The sequence below is a fragment of the Crinia signifera genome, chromosome 2, assembly GCF_055691185.1.
Source record: "Crinia signifera chromosome 2, ASM5569118v1, whole genome shotgun sequence".
In the NCBI taxonomy this organism is placed as follows: Eukaryota; Metazoa; Chordata; class Amphibia; order Anura; family Myobatrachidae; genus Crinia; species Crinia signifera.
The window spans coordinates 309,446,927-309,468,941 of record NC_139218.1 but is presented as its reverse complement, the minus strand read 5'-3'; the positions used below and the strand labels follow the sequence as shown (position 1 = coordinate 309,468,941).

The window sequence follows — 22,015 nt, the reverse complement described above, 5'->3', positions numbered from 1 at the left end:
CAGTTCAAAGTGATATTACAATAGTTATATCGAAGCTGGAGTTATACAGGAGTTAATACTACTTATACTCATACCTGGAAGGGACTCTGATATGACTCTTCAATTCTTATCATCCACAGGTAATTGACTACAACACCCAACAAACCCTATTGCTTTGAATTTGTATATCCCAGCTTTGAAATTTATTGGTAATTGACTACAGCATATTTCCCCTTCTTATTTTAAACTTTGAATTAAGGCAGGAAATCACTGATTCTGTATTGTATAGACTGCCCTCTCACCATTTGCTTACTTAATTGGTGACCTTTTGTTGTTGGAGAAAGGCTAGTGGGGGTGGGGTGATTTTTGTGTGGACACCTGATAGCAGCCCTACTTAAAGTGAGTGCTAGGCTGATCAGATTCTAAGTGATCAGTTCAAAGTGATATTACAATAGTTATATCGAAGCTGGAGTTATACAGGAGTTAAACAGAAGGGAAACATCAGACGAACAATGGAGACTATCCTGTTAGCTAACTCTTCTGCTAAGGACCGCATTCATCTACCTACTTGCTCTGTATACCCTTCTGACTATATCATCCACTCGCGCGTCTGGACCACCTTGCTCCATTATTGCTACAAAGATCATCTGCTGCTCCCTGAAACATGTGAAATATAATTTTATTGACCTTACCACTGTCTTAATACTGCCTTGTATGCCACTGTAGTATTCTCTTAAATTGTATTCCTGTTATCCCGCACCACGTGTTGCGCCTCTGCTGTGCATAGCCTGACAGCAGCGGCCTACACTGTGTGCTCCATGTCCGTGTCCCCCATCAGGATACATCTAGCATATATCAGTACGTGTCCTATATCTGTACTGTTTTACCTGTTTACCTGTCTACCCATCTGGCTGGTGCAATCACTATGTGGCGCCGCTGAATGGCTGCCTTGGTGCTGCATAGCTCAGTAAATATATGTTGTCCATGTTCCTCATCTGGATACATCTATAATATATATATATCAGTACTGTTACTGGCTACCTATCTGGCTGGTGCAATCACCACGTGGCGCCGCTGAATGGCTGCCTGGGTGCTGCATAGCTCAGTAAATATATGTTCCCTGTCCCCGTGTTCCCCATCAGGATACATCTAGTATATATATATATATATATATATATCAGTACTGTTACTGGCTACCTATCTGGCTGGTGCAATCACCATGTGGCGCCGCTGAATGGCTGCCTGGGTGCTGCATAGCTCAGTAAATATATGTTCCCGTGTCCGTGTCGCTCAATAGAGTACATCTAGTATATATCTATATGTGTCCTATATCTGTACTGTCTTACCTGTCTACCCTTCTGGCTGGTGCAATCACCATGTGGCGCCGACGAATGGCTGCCTGGGTGCTGTACAGCTCAGTAAATATGTTGTCCATGTCCCTCATTAGAATGCATCTAGTGCATATCTGTATGTGTGATGTATATCTGTACTGCCATTGTTGCCCGTTTTGACAACCCTTTGTATTACAGTATGTGCATTATTTTTAATGTCTGTAAAGCGCCTTGAGTCCTGTTGGAGAAAGTGCGCTATATAAATAAAACTTACTTACTTACTTACTTACACAAGTAACATCTGCCCCCCTGCAGTGCACATGGTTTTTTCCTACAGTCTCTATAACCAGCAGGGATAAACAAGTAGCAAGCAGGTATGCACGTGACAGGTGAGCAGAGTGGTTGTAAGCTTTGGTACACATGGGGTTATTTTGGTTGATTCGCAAGGCTGTGAATTCGCAGCCTTGCAAGTCCGCCAAACCCCACCTGCCAAATGTCTGGTCGCAGAGCGGGTTCGCCCGCACAGGCTGCGAATGGATGTTTAGCATAAACATCCATTCGTTTGCCGCGGGTAAACTCCCACATATTTCGATGGTCACCGTCCATCGACAGATGTGGAAGGTGCACACATATAAAAGTGACTTTCAAGTCACTTCTATATGCGTCCTGGGACAGATATGGGCGGGCAGCTGCCATCCGCTAATGTCAGCTGCCAGCCCCCCGAACCCGTGTCACGCCTCATTACCATAAGAATGGCCAGCATTCTCATGGGAACGCCTATGGAACGATGGGCGTTCACATATGGTAATGGGGCTGCCCGGTGCCCAACGCTTGACTGGTAGGGTGCGTGCACCCAGCGAGCAGAATGTTTGCAGTGGGTGCACGAACCCAGAATGCACATACACATGCGCAGACACACAACATGCGAATGCATGGAGGGCCGAATGAATAAGAATAACCCCCACAGTCTCTATAACCAGCATGGTTAAACAAGTAGTAAGCAGCTACGACACGTGGCAAGAGAGAAAACTGGGTTTCAGGCTGTATGATGCAGTCTCTTATAACTCATCAGTAAACTAGCACTAGCCACGCCAGTGCACAACAAGAATAGGTCCCTACAGCGTATCCAGAATAAACGGATTTTAAGTACAGAACTATCTCTACAATAACACAACTCTAACAACTGCTTACGGTTGACTACTTTTGCATTGCAATACAGTAAATTTACTTAATACATTTCCAACAGCATTGGATTTCTTTTTAAAACTGATTATATTATCATTGCATCAGCATACATTTCCTTAAGGTGCCCATACACGGTACAATATTCCCCATGCGTTTTGAACTAGATCACATCGCATCGCATGTGATTTGCGTGCGATCAGGACCTAGTTCAAAAAGCACGGGCTGCACAGACTTTGGGGGAGATTCTCTAAGCTAAAAATGCGGTAAAAACCCAGTTATCTGGGTTTTTACCGCATTTTGGGATGCTGTAAGCATCCCCCGCCGGGTTTCCGTGGTGGGGGGCATTGCCAGAAAATCTGGCGATGCCCCATAGAAGCCTATGGGCTTCTACCGCATCCCACCGCCGCCCCGCAACAATCCCAAACAAAAACAGGTAACACCAGCACTCCAACTGTCTGCGGAACCAATGCACAAACGTCCAACACTGCTCTGCACCATGCACTAATCCTCTGCAAAGGCTGTTTGCACAGGTGCATTTCTTTTAAAGGAAAAGACACACCCACCTTCTTAAGCCTTTTTTTTTTTTTTTAAAGAAGCTTGCAGATCGAAGGGATATAGAAAGTACATCGAAATCGAATCGATTGCACAAGTGCAAATCGAATTCCACATCGAAGGAAAAATCGAAAGGTGGTGGAGGGGGGGGAATCGAATTCGGATCTACATCGAATCTAAATCGATTCGAAGTAGATGTGTGTGTACGGCCCTTTAGAAGGACAAAACCATGTGCACTGCAGGCGGAGAGATGTAAAATGTGCAGAGATTTGGTGAGTTATTTTGTTTCTGTGCAGGGTAAATACCGACTGCTTTATTTTTACACTGCAATATAGATCTCACTTTAAAGTAAAACCCCACCCAAATCTAACTCTCTCTGCACAAGTAACATCTGCCCCCCTGCAGTGCACATGTTTTTTTTCCTACAGTCTCTATAACCAGCAGGGATAAACAAGTAGCAAGCAGGTATGCACGTGACAGGTGAGCAGAGTGGTTGTAAGCTTTGGTACACATGGGGTTATTTTGGTTGATTCGCAAGGCTGTGAATTCGCAGCCTTGCAAGTCCGCCAAACCCCACCTGCCAAATGTCTGGTCGCAGAGCGGGTTCGCCCGCACAGGATGCGAATGGATGTTTAGCATAAACATCCATTCGTTTGCCGCGGGTAAACTCCCACATATTTCGATGGTCACCGTCCATCGAAAGATGTGGAAGGTGCACACATATAAAAGTGACTTTCAAGTCACTTCTATATGCGTCCTGGGACAGATATGGGCGGGCAGCTGCCATCCGCTAATGTCAGCTGCCAGCCCCCCGAACCCGTGTCACGCCTCATTATCATAAGAATGGCCAGCATTCTCATGGGAACGCCTATGGAACGATGGGCGTTCACATATGGTAATGGGGCTGCCCGTGCCCAACGCTTGACTGGTAGGGTGCGTGCACCCGGCGAGCAGAATGTTTGCAGTGGGTGCACGAACCCAGAATGCACATACACATGCGCAGACACACAACATGCGAATGCATGGAGGGCCGAATGAATAAGAATAACCCCCACAGTCTCTATAACCAGCATGGTTAAACAAGTAGTAAGCAGCTACGACACGTGGCAAGAGAGAAAACTGGGTTTCAGGCTGTATGATGCAGTCTCTTATAACTCATCAGTAAACTAGCACTAGCCACGCCAGTGCACAACAAGAATAGGTCCCTACAGCGTATCCAGAATAAACGGATTTTAAGTACAGAACTATCTCTACAATAACACAACTCTAACAACTGCTTACGGTTGACTACTTTTGCATTGCAATACAGTAAATTTACTTAATACATTTCCAACAGCATTGGATTTCTTTTTAAAACTGATTATATTATCATTGCATCAGCATACATTTCCTTAAGGTGCCCATACACAGTACAATATTCCCCATGCGTTTTGAACTAGATCGCATCGCATCGCATGTGATTTGCGTGCGATCAGGACCTAGTTCAAAAAGCACGGGCTGCACAGACTTTGGGGGAGATTCTCTAAGCTAAAAATGCGGTAAAAACCCAGTTATCTGGGTTTTTACCGCATTTTGGGATGCTGTAAGCATCCCCCGCCGGGTTTCCGTGGCGGGGGGCATTGCCAGAAAAATCTGGCGATGCCCCATAGAAGCCTATGGGCTTCTACCGCATCCCACCACCGCCCCGCAACAATCCCCCGCCGCCCCGTATCGCCCCCTCCCCCCTCACCTGTGTCCGGGCAGCACAGAGCTGTGCTGCCCGGACCTGTGACCTCCTCCCTGCACCAATCCTCTTCCGGGTGCAGGGAGGAGGAGAGCCCGGCGCAGCAGCGCCAGGTGTGGGAGGGAGGGGGGAGCCGCCGGGACCCGGTGACTCTCACTGCAAAGGATAGCTCTTAACGCAAGAGCTGTCCTTTGCTATAATTATCGCATATGTTAGAACATATGCGATAATTATAAATGCGATGGGCGGCGAAGGGGGACAGAGATTCTTAGAGAATCTCCCCCTTTATGTGCTGTGCGATGGGATGCCTGCAGGAGATGGCATCACACAGCACCACTGTTCTGTGTATGGGCACCTTTAGCACATTTCCAATAACATTAAATGCACATACAATCCCTCGTCACAGAGGAATATTATGTTACTAATGAGGAAGAGAGGGAATACAAGGAAACCTATCCCCTCTTCTAACTTCTATGAAGGAGTGAACCACCAAGGGGAGCCCACCCCCTGTGTTAACTAAAAGTAGGGACCCACTTGTAGAATACTGGGTTATAACACTGGGTATGGCTCATTGGGTCAACCTAAAGATGGTCAACAGTCATTAGGTCGACACCATTGGGTCGACATACTGCAAGGTCGACATAACACAAGGTTGACAGGTCATTAGGTTGACACAATCATTAGGTCGACATGGTCTAGGTCAACAGTCAACATGGGGTTTTTCACAGGTTTTTTTTTACCCTTGCATGGCTCACTGCTCTTGCCATGCTTCGGGCACGGTGCCTTGTTGCGCTCGGCACACTATTTTATTCTCCCACCACACCTTAGTGCTGGGGTAGCCAACCCTGGTCCTCAAGAGCTACCAACAGTGCATGTTTTGCAGGTCTCCTCACAGAATCACAAGTGAGCTAATTAGCTCCATCTGTGTATCTTTTAAAATGTGTCAGTGATTAATGAGTGCAGCTGTGCAGCAGCTAGGTTGTCTGGAAAAATGTGAACTGTTGGTAGCTCTCGAGGGCTAGGGTTGGCTACCACTGCCTTAGTGGATGGTAGGGCATGAAATACCGCCTGATGGCACATGACTCAAAAAACAGTGAAAAACCCCATGTCGACCTTTTAGCTGTCGACCTAGACCATGTCGACATTATGCTTGTGTCGACCTTGTCCCATGTTGACCTAGACCTCTATCGACCTTGCAGTATGTCAAACAAACGGTGTGGACCTAATGACTGCCGATCATCTTTAGGACGACTGACCGTATCCCCTAACACTTATCTCCGTTGCTTGGCTAAACTGAGGGGAAACTACCCCGTAATGAACACCAATAAGATGCGCACTGCAGAGTGTTGGCAGCGGAAGGGTCACCAGCGTCATACCCCCTGTTGCCGATCTTCTGCCACCTTTATCCAGCTTTTGTAATATCTGTCCTCCCTCGAAAAGTGTCCTCCTTTATGTCCTCCTTTATTGCCCTTAATAACATTGCTGTGGTGGTGGCTTCCGCGATCAGAGGTCTGTGATCATTCAGTGCTGTTCCTTTCTTGGGCTCAAAGATTAGCTTCTGAACATGCGCACTGTACACAGCCATAATATAATAGCCGTGTGGGAGCTTCTGCACACACCCGCCCGCAGCAGCACTCCAGACTTCAGCTAGCTGCGCTGCATGCCCAGGTAAGAGACAGCTCAGTGCACAGTGAACATATTGGAGATGGGGGCATCAGAGAATAGGGAAGGTGGAGGAAGAGATGTCAGTGCTAATATGTGTAAATATGTTTTAAATGGGAAGGTACAAAATGGGATTGGCTTTTATTTTTCACTGACTGGGTCTGTAGCCCTTGCCACACCCCAAAAATCTTGGCGCGTTGTTGTCCCTCCTGCTGTGGATTACAAATTAGGAGGTACGGGTTGATGGGAGCCCAAAGCACATTCTTGCACCTGGGCCTACGAGTCGCTAGTTCCGCCACTGCCCACCCTACTAGTCTATTTAGGTTTGCAACTTGTTTCTTTTATTTACAATAATTTTTGGTACTTGTTTCCTAGCAGGGCGCCCACTACTCTATTTACGTAGTGGGCTATTCAGGGTAAGGAAATTGGATCGCATCGCATCGTATGCCCTTAATGGCATCCAATCAGATGAGATCCAATTTATTATCTTATCCTATCTTTTTAATGGGCTAAGTCAGAGAATACATTAAAAAGATAGAAATCGGATCGCATCGCATCGTATGCCCTTAATGGCATCCAATCAGATGAGATCCAATTTATTATCTTATCCTATCTTTTTAATGGGCTAAGTCAGAGAATACATTAAAAAGATAGGATAAGATAAAAAAATCGTATGGCATACAATGAGATGGGATCCAATTTTTTTTATCTTATCCTATCTTTTTAATGGTGAAAGCGCCTAAATACATGTGAAAGATAGGATGCCCCCCACTATCCACGCCACCCCGTAGCGTGGCGAGCACGGTTGACGCCACCCCGCCATCAACGTGAACCCGAAGCGTGGCGAGCGCAGCGAGCCCGCGAGGGGTGGCGGTACGCGTCCCCTGACCTTTTCATGCCCTACTATCCACTAGGACGTGGAGTGAGAATAGAATAGTGTGGCGAGCGCAGCGAGCCACCGAGCCCGAAGCGTGGCGAGCGGACGCGGATACCTTCACAGGTAAACGCGTCCCTTCGCGGGCTTCCCAGGTGTCCGCGTCGCCATGGACACCTGGGAAGCCCGCGAGGGGACGCGTATAACTGTGAAGGTATCCGCGTCCCCTCGCCACGCTTCGGGCTCGGTGGCTCGCTGCGCTCGCCACACTATTCTATTCTCACTCCACGCCCTAGTGGATAGTAGGGCATGAAAAGGTCGGAGGACGCGTACCGCCGCCCCTCGCGGGCTCGCTGCGCTCGCCACGCTTCGGGTTCACGTTGATGGCGGGGTGGCGTCAACCGTGCTCGCCACGCTACGGGGTGGCGTGGATAGTGGGGGGCATCCTATCTTTCACATGTATTTAGGCGCTTTCACCATTAAAAAGATAGGATAAGATAAAAAAAATTGGATCCCATCTTATTGTATGCCATACGATTTTTTTATCTTATCCTATCTTTTTAATGTATTCTCTGACTTAGCCCATTAAAAAGATAGGATAAGATAATAAATTGGATCTCATCTGATTGGATGCCATTAAGGGCATACGATGCAATGCGATCCGATTTCTATCTTTTTAATGTATTCTCTGACTTAGCCCATTAAAAAGATAGGATAAGATAATAAATTGGATCTCATCTGATTGGATGCCATTAAGGGCATACGATGCGATGCGATCCGATTTCTCTACGGTGCCGTACGTAGAAAATCTGGGCGCCCTGCTAGGAAACAAGTACCTAATTTTTTCTTCAATTTATTTTCCTTTTTTTTTTTTTTTAAGTTGGGCATTTTATGACTGTAATCCAGGGTTGCATACCTGACCCTCTCCTTCAAGGAGAAAATGCTCTGTTTCTGGACTTCCCTGGTAATGTATGATTGCCATCACCTGTGGGTAGCTAGTTAATTGATAAGAAAGGTGTTTCACCACAGGTGATGGCAATCATACATTACTAGGGAATGCCAGGAACAGAGCAGGGTCAGGTAGACAACCCTGCTGTAATCTCCCTCATTCAAGTTTTCAAAAGTAGGCAAAGATTGTCGCAGTCAGAGTAGCTGTGGCCTCCTATAGGGCTCTGCTCAGTGACAGCAGCTGATCGTAGTCAGTGTTTACATGTGTACAGCAGCAGCAGCAGCAGCAGCACCACCTCGCTCTCGCCGTATGAGGAAGTACAAGAAGTACTTACTAGTAGTAGATGCAGTAGAAGGGCCTTTCTCCTCCCAGCCAGGAGGGGCCGCTGCTCACAGGCCTGACGCCGCTCTATCGTCCCATCGAAACTAGCAGTAGCAGCAAGTGACTGCCCGCCGCCGGTGCATCCAGAACTTTCCTGGTGGAGAGCGGTGGTGCGATTAAGCTGCGAGAGACAGGTTGTGAGGCTGCGGGGACAGGTAGGCTGCTGTGCCGGCTGCCCGGGAGACGGAAGTGGCCCGTGCAGGGGGGCGACTGTACATGCCGGGGGGTGCACCGGGCAGACTGTGAGATTCAGGGGTGGACAGGGCTGTGGTATCACACAGTAATGTGAGGATCCTCTGGCCGTCCTGGCTTTACGAAACTACAAGCCTCAGCATGGTATGTCTGCTGGGGCTTGTAGTTCACATTAACCTAAATACTTGCTGCACTTCTGATATAACCTGTTTATTATCTTGCTTACAGTTGTGACTGTGACCCCCTGATAACCAGACGTCATGATGGAGGCTGTGCAAGGTACCCCTGCCAGGTGAGTGACCCCTGCCCTGCTCCTGAAAGAGTGGGTGTGATGGGCGAGGTGGAGGGTTATAGGTGATGGGAGTAGTTAATGTCCAGTGGAAGCATTGGCGGTACTCCTCGGCTATTGTGTACTAGTCTCTTCATATTATTATTTTAATCTACTCATTATGTGTTGATGAACCGTGAATGTATTTGGATAATGTTTTATTCACATAAGTTAACTCCTTTTATTTATAGCTATTCCTGCTTAATGGTTTTGCTTTAGGATTTACTATGAAGTTGCTACCAATTTTAGGTTATGTTGGTTTTGAACCAGCATAATATATTGTCTTTAGTATACTCAACCTGTCAAGGTGCCCATGCACGGTGCGATAGCACTGTGCGATGTGGGCATCGCATCACACTTCAAATGTGCTGCACATACTTTTTGTACTGCCCTCGCATCACACGCAAATTGCATGTGTTGCGATCCAGCCCATAACGGATGCGATCATCGCAACGTGTATGGGCACCTTTAGGCATCTAACACACTGACCGTATTCGTTATGTTCCTTCTGATTATTATGAATGCTAGTAGAATGCATGTGAACAGGTGTGATGCTTTGAAGGATAGTTACATGCTCTAAAGGTGCATACACATGGAACGATTTGAAGGATGTGGGTGTAACCGATCGATGGCAACGACCAATCGTTTAAATCGATCCGTGCATCGTTAACAATCCGAATACCCTCTGATTGTTAATGATAGTCTATGATTTTCCCTGTATGCAGGAAGATTATAGACCAATCTTTTGTGAAGCGTATCAAATCGTTGTGTGTACGCACGATGAACGATTTGATACATTCATGAACAATTCCGGGCATCGTTCTGTGTGTATGCACCTTAAGGCTGTGCTCTGCATCGCTATTTTCATTTATTCTTATGCTCTCAATATATTCCAACAGAGTTCTTTGGTGCTTTACAATGGTTTCCATGTGTACATACTGTTCTCTGTAATCCTAGCAGCATCAGAAAGTGACCATGGAAACCAGTGTAAACAGTGAGCTAGATCTTGCTAATGAAACAGCCAAGTAGGTAAAGCTCATACATAAAATTACCATTGTGGGATATATATGTGTATTCTATAATTATGATGGTTGCCTGTAAATGTGTTTTGCACATGTTAAAAACCTCACTTTGTTACAAACAAATGAAATAAATCATGGAGATATAATTTTTACATTTCTGTTTTCCTTCCTTTTCATATGAGAATAACCTCATGCTATACATTTATATACTCAATATATTCCTATCTCTTAAAACACTTTTTTTTCTCTTTTCCTAGCACTGTTACTCAGGGTAAGTTATTTAGGGGTCCATTTATCAATGATCGCATTTACAATGCGATCGGGGTGGAATATTGCCACCCAGGATCACATTGTAGTGTTCCTTCAAGGAACCAAACGGGGTAGGGCGCTGAAGGGGCGGACCGGGCACGCCAACGTCACTAAAGGGGGCGTGGCCGGGTTGCCGCGTCACAAATGGGGGTCTGCCCAGGCCGCCACGTCACAAATGGGGGCATGCCTGGGCCGTTGTGTCATGGAAGGGGACGTGCCCGGGCCGGCGTGTCACTGAAAGGGGCGTGCCCGGGCCGCTGCATCACTGAAGGGGGCTTGCCCGGCCTGACTATGTCCCCGAGCTGCCGGGAAAGCGTCGTGCACCGCAATCTATGGCGGCGCTGGGCTTCACCTGCGCAGTCCGGCGGGACAGGCAGCAGGCTGTTTTAGCGGGGCGCTGCTAGAAGGGCAGGGCGCATTCTGCCCTTTGAAAATCAGGCTGGGCGCAGTGGCCCGCTAAAACAGCCTAGCGGGAACACTAGCATTGTAAAATGCAATCCTATCGCAGGGATGTATCATCCCTGACGCACAGGGTCAGGGCTCCGAAAGGAGCCCGTCCTTGTGATTTGCTGAATAAGGCACCAGTGGGGTCTGCGCATGCGCCGACACCCCTCCTGCTGACCCTGCTGACCACATTGTCCCGGCAGCAAGCAGTGCTGTGTGTAGCCCATAGGCTACCGCCATTTTAGAATGGGGGTAGCCCGGGGATGCGATGCGATGCACTGCTGCCAAATGTTGATACATCGGGCAGCTTCGTGTATCCCATAGTAACCTATGGGGGAAGCGGCCGGTGGTGGTGCAGAAGGGATTGCAGCAGGGATCAGAGATTCCTGCTGCGGTCCCTCCTGATACATTCCAATGATACTTAATATTTGCGGCTAACGGATTTAGCCGCAAATATTGTATGATAAATGGGCCCTTATATGACTTAAATTAAAGAGAAGATGTCATGTACAGTTCTCTTCTAGTAAAGCTATACCTCTATGAAAGGTGACTGCATTATTCACTCGTATTTGTATATTGGACCGTTACAGCCAACTGATCTGTGATGTTTTATAGGGGGCAGCTGCATTTATCAGCTATTGGAGTATTTAGGGCTTGTGAACAACTTGAAAGGGAGTATCGGATTCCGTCTGATGTTAGAATTGTACTTATTGTGTTGATCCTCCCAGTTTTTCTCATTTGCCTTTTTTATTTGTCTGCAGGTCGTTTTCTGACCATTATATCACCGAAAATCCTCAGAGATCATTAGAGGTAAGGTCTCGTTATATGACTTGGGAATCCAGTATTACACCCATGAGCATGACATGACCTTGTACTTCCCACAGGGGGTGCTTCTAAAGAGGAGGCGGCCCGTGTGCAGATGCCGTTTGAGTCCCTTCCTCTCTAGCCATCAGTGCTGTAGCTCTGCACACTAGGGGAACCTTGTGCTGTCCCAGAGTCTACTGCACAAACGCAGGTCTTAGAGAAAATAGTGTGGTAGCCATTCTATCAGGGATTTTGTTACTGCGCATACGCAAAATGCAGTACCGGTTTCCTGGCACTGCCTGCTGCGCTGCTGATTCCGAATTGGGACTCCTGAGGGTACGGGTTATGCAGCATTGCTCTCACCAGTGATACCCTCAATTGTCCTGAATGTACAGGCGATGGAAGACATTAGTAACTACCCGCGGGAGCGTGCATCATTAACAATACAGTGTGCACATTCGATGATCTGCATGAAAATATCGTTAATGATATCGTGCATATAGTTTTATTTATTGTCTAGTTTGTGCATACCTTAGCACTGCATGTGGGATTTGCTTGATGACATTGCGATAACATCATTAAGCACCGTTCGTTCCAGACAAACTGCAGAAATGTATAATTGCCAGGAAATATGGGAAGGCATCAAAAGTCCTCTCTTCCATCCTGGCACCCACAGACACACGGCTACCTTCATTTGGTGAAAAAGTCCCTCTTCCAAATGATTTGGGTTTTTAGTGGTGAGCAATCTGAGCCGGTGCTGCATACATTCTAGTAGTGACAATGCATGTGGGAGGGCCCCTAATTTGCTTCCTGGCAGTTACACACTTGGAAAGTCCCTGTGTTCAAATGATCTGGATATACAGAAGAGGGCCTGATTCAGACCTGATCGCTCATCTGCAAGTAGTTAGCTGTTGCCCAGACAGAAAGGAAGCCTGCCCTGTATAAATCTGCTAGTGAATTGTGAAACTTCCGCAATCTGATATCCTGTTGCACATCCATACGCAATTTACTCACCATCAAATCAATTTCCAATCTGTTCACTGGCACTGCAGGTGCCCCCCACACACACACTGCTCCTCACCGCCCGGCAGCTCCCCGGTTTATTTTATATGTGATAAATCGCATGCGATTTATTACATGCAAAAAATGGCACATCAAATGCCAAATAGTATGTGAGTCTCCCGGGGAGCTGCCGGGCGGCTCGCCGGAGAATTGGGTCTGACTTTGACAAGTTGGCCTAATGTATGGGGGCCCTAAGTCTGACCCTTCTACAACTTTGAACACAGATACAGGCTAAACAAGAGCTAGAACTGACATCACCCCCCCCCCCCCCATAAAACTCTTGGGCATGCCTGCATTTTTGACAGGCCCAGAAAACTGCAGGTTACCACCCCCAAATGGTGACTTCCTGTCTGTGAAATTGCAATTAAATATTTTCACTATTTCTGACACTATTTGAGCTCATTCATGCGTGCTACAATGCATAGGAAGTTATTCATAATCAAATATATTGCAAATTCACACATCATTGATTGGTATAACAGACATGGAAAAAGAAGGTTCTGTCTCCTGATACCAGTTAAAACAGAGCTGTGATGCAGGGAGGAGGAGGTCACTGGTCCGGGCACAGGTGAAGGGGGGGGGGGGGGGGGTGCGGAGCGGAGCAGCGCAAAGGGAAGCGCACAGGGGGTTACGCCATTTCTAGATGGCGTAACCCTCTGTGGAGAAGCCCCGGCGGTGGGGTTTTGCTGCATATGGAAATGCGATTAAATCCCTGAAAACTGATTTTTTTTTTTTTTTTTTTTTTTGTTTGGTGCATCTCGCCCGGTGTTTATGCACCTTAAGTGACCCTAGGACATAATCTTCACTTGTCACAATATTGTTTCTACACATGAATTTATATTTATATACAAATCATACTGCATAAACCTAAACAGGAAAATGATCTGCAAAATGCATAAGCAAAGTGTTAAATGCGTCTCTGCTGAACCAATCTCCCCACGTGAATTCTCCAAATATTTTTGGCGGAAAATCACCACCACCAGCGATAGCGAGCTGAAATGCTAGTGAAAAACAATTGCATTCCGCCCTGGCACCAGTTGGAAAATGACATCTAAACTTTGTATCAATGTGATTGACATGTTTATGATACAAATTCTGTGCCTGTTCAATATTATTTTAGGCAGACCAGAAAAAGCGGCGCAGTGCTGAACCTTGGGCGCACCATGAGTCGAATAATAGAAAGGAGGGTTTCAAGGCTTTGAAGCAGAGGGGACATAAGCTTCACTCCGATTTATTTATGGCACAGACACAACAATTAATAAAGGGCGCTCTAGGCATATAAGTTAAATGACTATATATTTTATGGTCAAAACAAATGTATTTTATATTTTATGCACAGTAAAATATTACAATGTATTGGCTTTTTCCTATTAGTAATTCATATAAAGGGAAATGGCCTACACCTGTATTAGGAAGTCCACTCCCTCAGTGGATAAGTATATATAGATCTCAATTTGGTTAAAAGGTCAAACAAGCATTGTATGCTAACTGCCTGACCTGTACGGGGTAATGTATGTATTCCAGTCTGCATGTGCAACATGCACTAACCCTTGTGCTGTAAGACAGAGTGAGCTAATTAAATCACAACAGCAGCATGAGTAAAAACCACCTTTTATAGAAGTGACTGCGATCTTGCCCAACTGATTTCTGCTCCCTTTATAGCTGGCAATTCATCGGAGACAGCTAGGACTTCACATCAGTGCTGCTGAGGCACCTTTATACAAGCTGCTGTTTTGATTCAATTTGCTCACCCAGTATTACGTCTATGGGGCATATTCAGGGTCCGTCGTTAGCAAGTCCAGTTCCGCCTGTTCTAGATTTTACATCAGCTAGACAGGCGAATTGTGTTTCACCCTTTCACCATTTCATATATTCATGGTGAATTCAGGGCGGAACGCCTCCTGGCGTTAAAACACCAGTGAGGCGGAAGGTCCAGTCAGCCTGCCTGGTCCTGGTGATCCTGCTGCCGCCCGTTCATCCCCCGGCAGCTTACACGGCTAAACCACCCCCCCCCCCCCCCCCGAGCGAGAACCCCGTCCCCAGTAGCCGTATACCCCACCAGGCAAATCAGATCCTCACCGCAGCCTCCAGCCTGGTCCTGGTGATCCTGCTGCCACCAGTTCGTCCCCCGGCGCTAACAGCTGCATAATTAATGAGCGGCTTGCAGTGAATTTTAATGAGCGGTTGTTAGCTCTTGAGGAACGGGTGGCAGCAGGATCACTAGGACCAGGCAGGCTGGAGGCTGCGGGGGGAAATATGATTTGCCTGGTGGATCACTGCGGGGTCTGCCGGCAATGTGAGGAGAGCCTCCTACCCCTCCTACACCTCCACTATACCTGTGTGGTCCCGGCAGCAGTATTGGGGAGCAGGAGGGAGTACTGACAGGGATTGTCAGAGTGCGTCGGAAGGGGGGGTTTCTGAGTACCTGGTAACCCCCCCATGTCGCTGATAAATTGGAGCTGCAGATGGTGTTTTTAAAAAAAAAAAAAAAAACAGGAGCTTAGGCATCCTCCGCAGGATCCCTGGTACCGGGCCTCCTGCTGTCAATCCCCAGCGCAGGGACTCCTCCTCCCCTCTACGATCCCTGGCGTGGGATCTCCTCCTCCCCCCTGTGATCTCCGGTGTGGGGACTCCACCTCCCGCCCGCAATCCCCGGTGCGGGGTCTCCACCTCCCCCGGTAACAAGCGCGAGACCCCAGGCAACGAGATGTAACTCCTGGTATTGAACAAGAAATCCCTGGCATCAAGCATGTAACTCCTAGCAATGCGCATGTAGATAAGCAGCGGTTGTGTGGCATAATATGTAATAGGCATTACGCTGTGTGTCATTACGGCGTGTTGTAGAATATGTAATGGACATTGCGGTGTGCTGTATACTATGTAATGGGCATTGCGGTGTGCTGTATAATATGGACATCACCTTTTGAGGCGCAGTGTGTAATGGCACACCTGTTGTCCCTATTTTACAAAGATTTGTCAATCCTTGGCATCATGTGGAGTGTGCATTACTGTGTGTAGCATTGTGGTGGGCATACAAAATGTATTTATAAGCAAAATGACAATACATTACATTGATTCATTTAAGAGAATAGTCTAAATCAGATTAACATGGCTGAGTTTAGACAAAGTGAAACAAAAAGTCTAAATGACTCATTTAGACAGGCGAGGCAAACGAAAGGAGTTGACAGGTGAAATGGTTTAGAGCAAGGCTGGGCAACACCGGCCCTCCAGATGTTGATGAACTACACATCCCAGCATGCCTTGCATCGGTTTTAGCATGGCCACATAGCAAAACGAATGCAAAGCATCCTGGGATGTGTAGTTCATTAACATCTGGAGGGCCGGTGTTGCCCAGCCCTGGTTTAGAGAGACTGTCTAGAAAAAATGATAGTGAATACTACAATTCATCTAGACCTTTTTTTCAGGCATAAAATAGGCTGTTTTAGACAGAATGGACCTAACGACCAACAGTGAATACACCCCTATAACAGAAAAGGAGTTTCACTGGAGCTTTGCCATACACGTAGGGTGAGATTTAATAGAATGAGATATTCAGAAAGTGAGAGATTTTGGAAGAAATCTCCAGTTTTTTTAAAGCGGCAATCATTTACACTACAAAATCAAACTGGTTTTGCAGTGTAAATGATTGCCGCTTTAAAAAAACTGGAGATTTCTTCCTAAATCTCTCACTTTCTGAATATCTCATCCTATTAAATCTCACCCATGATGTCCTTTAACAAGCATGATACAGCAAGCCTTTGTATCAGAGTATATATACAGACAAATATGACTGATGCTGCCTCCTCCCTATAGTGTATATACGGGACACGGGTTACCTTTTCACATTGCCCAGCAACCCAGGTCTGACTTGAATAAAAACCTTTATTTTAACCCGAGTCGGATTGTCGGGTTTCTGGGCACAAGTTATTTCAAAAGGCACTTTCACACCACACAGTGACCATCTTCAATGAACAGTGGCGTGAGATGTGTGTGTGTGTGTGTGTGTGTGTGTGTCATTTTGTAAAAAACAAAAACAAAACCAGCTGGATACCATTCCTATATTGTTTACTGCTGGTGCAGGGTGCTCATCAGCGAGGAAGGCATATTCCAATTTTGCTAGACCTAATTTTATATGTGCTTTATCGCTACAGTAACTGTACCTGTACAATTTTGCCCTTCAAAATTTAAATCTGTCCTCTTTGATTAGCTCCCTGCACCTACAGTGAAAACTACTTACTGTATGCATTTATAATTGTGTATTTTGTGTACTTTCATGTCATTGACCGTTTGTTATTACTTGTCTGTAACAGGAGAACGCAATCCTGTACATGATCTGGCCTATTTATTACATTACAGATAATCACTGTGGAGCAGAAATTTCTTGTAGGACATTGTTATTGATTAGCTTGATTATTCTCCTCTTCTAGATCTGATGCATTTTATCCAGCTGCTGCTGAGCAGAGTAATGTTTTACGTTTGCACTGCATTGTGTTAAAGATAAATGAATAGCACAATTGTATTTGAATTACAGGAGCTGACCAAGGCATTGGAAGATAAATCTGAGGATGCAGAATACTACTGCCAAAGGGCTTATGCGCACATACTTCTACAAAATTACAACGGTAAACTCTAGCTGGCTTATATTTATTTTTCACACTTTAACGTGTCTGCTTTGTACTCTCCCCATTTATAGGACTTTATGCATTCTTTCATTCTGGATTATTTTTGCTGTTACCAAATAGGAGTAACAGAAAAATTGATAATGTTGTAATTAAATTTTGGGACCTATTTGCTGCCTAATATTTAAACACGTGTAAAGTTGTGTACTTTGGGGGTATTCAAGTGCAGATAGACCGCAAGGTGCTTCTTTTTGCTCGTTCCCCTGTGGGAGTACTGGCAATTGGAGGAATTTTTTTTGTAATGGTGTTGACAGAATGGTGCTTGTGTAGTTTCAAGGCAGCAGGCTACGCTACGTTTTCAGCATAGGCTAAGCTACGTTGTCTGCGTAGCCCAACGGATGCCTAGCGTAGTGCCCCTGTCAGGCAGCTAGTCACCGTGCTGTCCCTGGCAAGCCTAGTGAGCGCCTCTCACACATTGCCGGTAACCACCAGATCCCCTGCATCGGCAGAGAGGTCTGACGCTCCTGCGTCTCAGTTATTATTGCGGCAGGGTACGGGCAACTCTGCCTGTGTCCGCTTCAGGGAGACAGACAGGGTTAGGGTTCGGTAGCGCGTGTGTCTCCTGCACAAGGGGGGGGGGGGGGGGTGGTGCGGTGTGCAAGTGCACATTAAAGGAAGCTTTTGCCAGTGCTCCATGTTACATGCTGGAAAATGCCTCCGTTTCTAACCCGACTATCCACGCCAGCCTGAATCGTGGTGAGTGGATACAGTACTCGTCCTTCCGACCCTTTTTTTAATTTTTATATACCTTTTTACTATCCACATCGGCGTGGTTGATTTTATAAAGTGTGGTGAGCGCAGCGAGCCACCGAGCATGAAGAGTGGCAAGCAGACACGGATTACTTGACGTGTATTCAGCGTACCCTGGCGGGGCACGCTGCGCTCGCCACGCTTTATAAGATCAACTCACGCTGACGTGGATAGTGGGGGTATGAAAAGGTCAAGAGGACGCGTACCGCATCCCCTCGCTGGGGCACGCTACGCTTACTACGCTTTGGGCTGGAGTGGATAGTGGGAGTGTTTCAGGAACACATTCACACCTGTCACAATGTAATAAGCGCTGACTGACTATGCTAACTGACTAACGCTAACTACGTAAGCTGATTAACAAATCAGTGATTTTGATGCTGGAATGTGACAAGTGATAAAGTTGGTGCGCTATGCTTTTTTTATTTAGTTTAGTTTTCTTAGCATAGCTGAAAAAACGAAACTAATTAGAGCACCTCCATTGTTGTTTTTCACCAATGTTTTTTCTTTTGTAAAACAGATTTTTCCTTTTCACCAACTCTGGTTTGCAAGCTAAAACTAACGCTGACTTTCTAATTGAATAAAAAGAAGAAAAAAATTGGCGGCCATTAGAGGAACTTGCAGCTAATTGAATCACCACTTTTTGTTTTTGCTTATTGACTAGTAAACTTTTCCTCTTTCATGTAGTTTTTATGCTTGGCATTTGGTTAATTTAGCATTACTTGGTTGTTATATTAGACACTGTGGCGGATGATTTTTACCTCTGCCAGGACCAGATTGTATTTTGCCACTAAAACAAATCAGTGATTTTGATGCTGAAATGTGTTGGTGAATGGCCTCATTGGAACAAATGTGAGATAACCCTGAGCAGAGAACGTTGGTCGGCCCTCACGCACCTCATGTAGCAGAGGTTCACCTCACATCAGTGGTGCATGGTGCTCCGCAGTTTCACAATGGTACCATTTATCCAATGATACACCTTCACCACAGCTGCACGTGAACCCACGTTTACCCATGACCAAAATGAGTGATGTGTGTGCAAACTGCCTTTTGCACACCTTACGTACCAATCAAGGCACACCATGTACTCTAGAATAGTTTAATCAATTGAAAGCATCATAAGAATTTTGCAGTACAATATCCAAAGTATTGACATATCAAAAAAATAATTTCCAGCAGGGGAGCGGGAGCAGAAGTAAGAGAGAATGTCAGGGAGAGAGAGCGAAAGACAGGAGCAAGAGTGAGTGTCATGGAGAGAAAGGGGAACAGAGGGGATGTCCTGGAAAGAGAAAACAAGAGTTTGTGTCTGAGAGAGAAAGGGGTTAGAGACAGAGTGAGAGGGGGTGTCATGGATAGAGCAAGAGAGACAGTGCCAGGTGTAGAGAGGGGAGGAGAGAGTGAGGACGAGGAAAGAGAGGGAGGGGAAGCATGGGGAAAGGAGGGGAGAAGATAGACAGAGTGGGCAGAAGGAAGAGATCAAGGGGGGAAGAGGGGGGGGGGGCAAGGGGAGAGCGCAGGGGAAGAGAGGGTGACAGACTGGGTGGGGGAGAGAGAGAGCATGAGAGAGAAGGGACTAGGAGAGAGCGAAAGAGGAGATGGATGGTGTGGGGGAGAGAAAAAGAGAGTAGAGTTGATGGTGTTGAGAGTAAGGGGACGAGGGAGTGAGGTGATGTGGGTGAGGCAATGGGGGCTGAAGTGGTAAGGTGACAAGGGTGGAGGTGATGTGATTACAAGGTGACGGGGTGTGAGTGTTTTGATGGGTGTGAGGAGAAACTGGGTGAGATGGTGGTGGGTGAGAGTAGGTAGGTTACAGGGCAAAAGTGGGTGAGAGGGGGTGGTGTTATGGGAAGGAGGTGAGAGAGGGTGAGCTAAGGGTATAGAGGAGGCTGGTCTTCCAGGTAGGTCACAATAGTTATGGCAACACCCACCTCATGGCCTATACAGGAGAGGACCTCAAAGTTTGAACTTTTATATTGAGCCAACCAAGGTATCGAACTGACTCGGATGTTTTGCTGTTGGAATACAAATTACACATTAATGTAAAGAACACTTATTTTATTTAAATAATTGTATGCTATTCTAGTACCCTAGATCTTGTACAACATGTAAAGGTGGCCATACACATGCAGATTTATCTTCAGATATGGCTGGTTGGAACAAAAACATGGTTATGGATGAGAACAAATGACAGTTGACCATTTGCTTGGAAATCTGACAAACGGTCACTCATCCATAACCATGTTTTTGTTCAAACAGCCTGATCTGAAGATAAATCTTACTAGTGTACGGGCACCTTTGGCCGGTTTCACACACTCCGGCTCCTGCCGGACGGTGAAATCCCGCACGGCCAGGGACCCGTGCCGCACACAGTGGTTGTGAATGGACACTATTGTGTCCATTCACACGGGACGGCCACGGCCCGGCCGCACGGCTGCAGCCGGATCCCGCCACTGGAAGGGACGGCTGCCGGGCTGTGGTCATCCCCTCCATGATAAACTAGTGTGTGCTGCACGGCTCCCTGGCCGTACGGGTTTTAGCCGTCCGGCAGGAGCCGGACTGTGTGAAACCAGCCTTAGGCTTTGTGATCTCTTTTGTCAACACTGGCCTTACCCAAAGTACTAGTATATACAACTTCAATATTTCTATCAGTGTGTTCGATTTTGGAACATGCCTATCTTTTTACCTATCTTCCCCAGATTCATATATTCAGTCATCAATATATGACTCTGGGGAGGGGGCGGTGCGGGCATCCTTGCAGAAATTGTGGAGGTGATCAGTGTTCTCCTTCCTCTGAGCTGCGATATGGTGCAGTGAAACGCTCCATTTAGCCAGGAGGGTAAGCTACAGTAATAAATTGTATTATTATTTTTTTTCAGCAAAACTTTTGTTGGTTTTAAGTAGGCCTCCTTTTTATTTTTAAAATTGTTTTAATATCAGAACAAAACCAAACAAAATTATTGTGCAATCCATATTGAGTTTTTCAGTGATTTATTACAATATGCTGTGTAACAGTATGAAATAACCAGATTTGGTTTTCATTGTGTTATTGAAGCATCTAAGTTGAATGTGTAAATCATAACTGCCTTTTAATTTGCAGTGAAATTAATTTTTTGGGGGGAGGGAGCCCCACCCCCAATGGATAAATTCAATTGCTCTGCCAAATGGGCATCTATGATTTCTGCTGAATTGGCAAGCAAAAGTGAAGTCAGAATTTTGGTTGCTCAAAAACAGTGTGTACCCTGTACTTTAGTGTAAAGCAGCTAAACCTGGTGCTTTAAGGTGCGACATAGGCAAAACAATTGAATAACTGCTGGTGACGGGAGATTGGGCACAACAGCAGATGAAAATCATTAAATAGCCTCCTTGTACTCTAAAGGAAATGGTGGCATATGTTGAGAACTCTTTATTAATGGCCATTTAATGGTAAATTGTTGTTCAAGGGCTGCTCAATAATAAATGGGCTGATTTTTATAAAATGTTTTGAGGTTTTCAGGAGGGATTTCTTATATACTGTATCAGCTGTAGCCTGTATGTGTTTTTTTTATTGTTCCATTGTTCAGCTGATCTGTGTCCTGCCTCTGCAGCTGTGACTGAAGGGCTGCACTTCAGTATATGTACTGATTTGTCAACTTTAGTGAGCAATTTCTTTCTGTGCTTTATTTACTCTAAACTGTATCCAATACTATTGTAGCGTAATAAAGTAAGGATACCCATATGCTATTTTACAGATGCTTCTGGGAAATAAATCTTTAACTGTTTCTACAAAAGAGGTTTTAGAAGAGTTAAAATTGG

The 22,015-nt window shown here is 46.0% G+C and overlaps 1 protein-coding gene across 2 annotated transcripts in view; it reads left to right on the top strand.

Moving 5' to 3' along the window:
• Nucleotides 1-8,610: 8,610 nt before the first annotated feature.
• Nucleotides 8,611-22,015, top strand: part of SUGT1 (SGT1 assembly cochaperone of MIS12 kinetochore complex) — a 65,198-nt gene continuing 51,793 nt past the window's right edge. Inside the window, exons 1-4 of one of the 2 annotated variants that reach the window (XM_083168908.1) lie at nucleotides 8,611-8,791; nucleotides 9,057-9,120; nucleotides 11,693-11,741; nucleotides 17,329-17,419. In XM_083168908.1, coding sequence (XP_083025034.1) covers nucleotides 9,089-9,120; nucleotides 11,693-11,741; nucleotides 17,329-17,419 — 172 coding nt within the window. In that variant the 5' untranslated portion in view covers nucleotides 8,611-8,791; nucleotides 9,057-9,088. Of the gene's footprint in view, nucleotides 8,792-8,933; nucleotides 8,973-9,056; nucleotides 9,121-11,692; nucleotides 11,742-17,328; nucleotides 17,420-22,015 lie in introns of those variants that run through there. The other variant, XM_083168909.1, reaches the window with a different exon arrangement.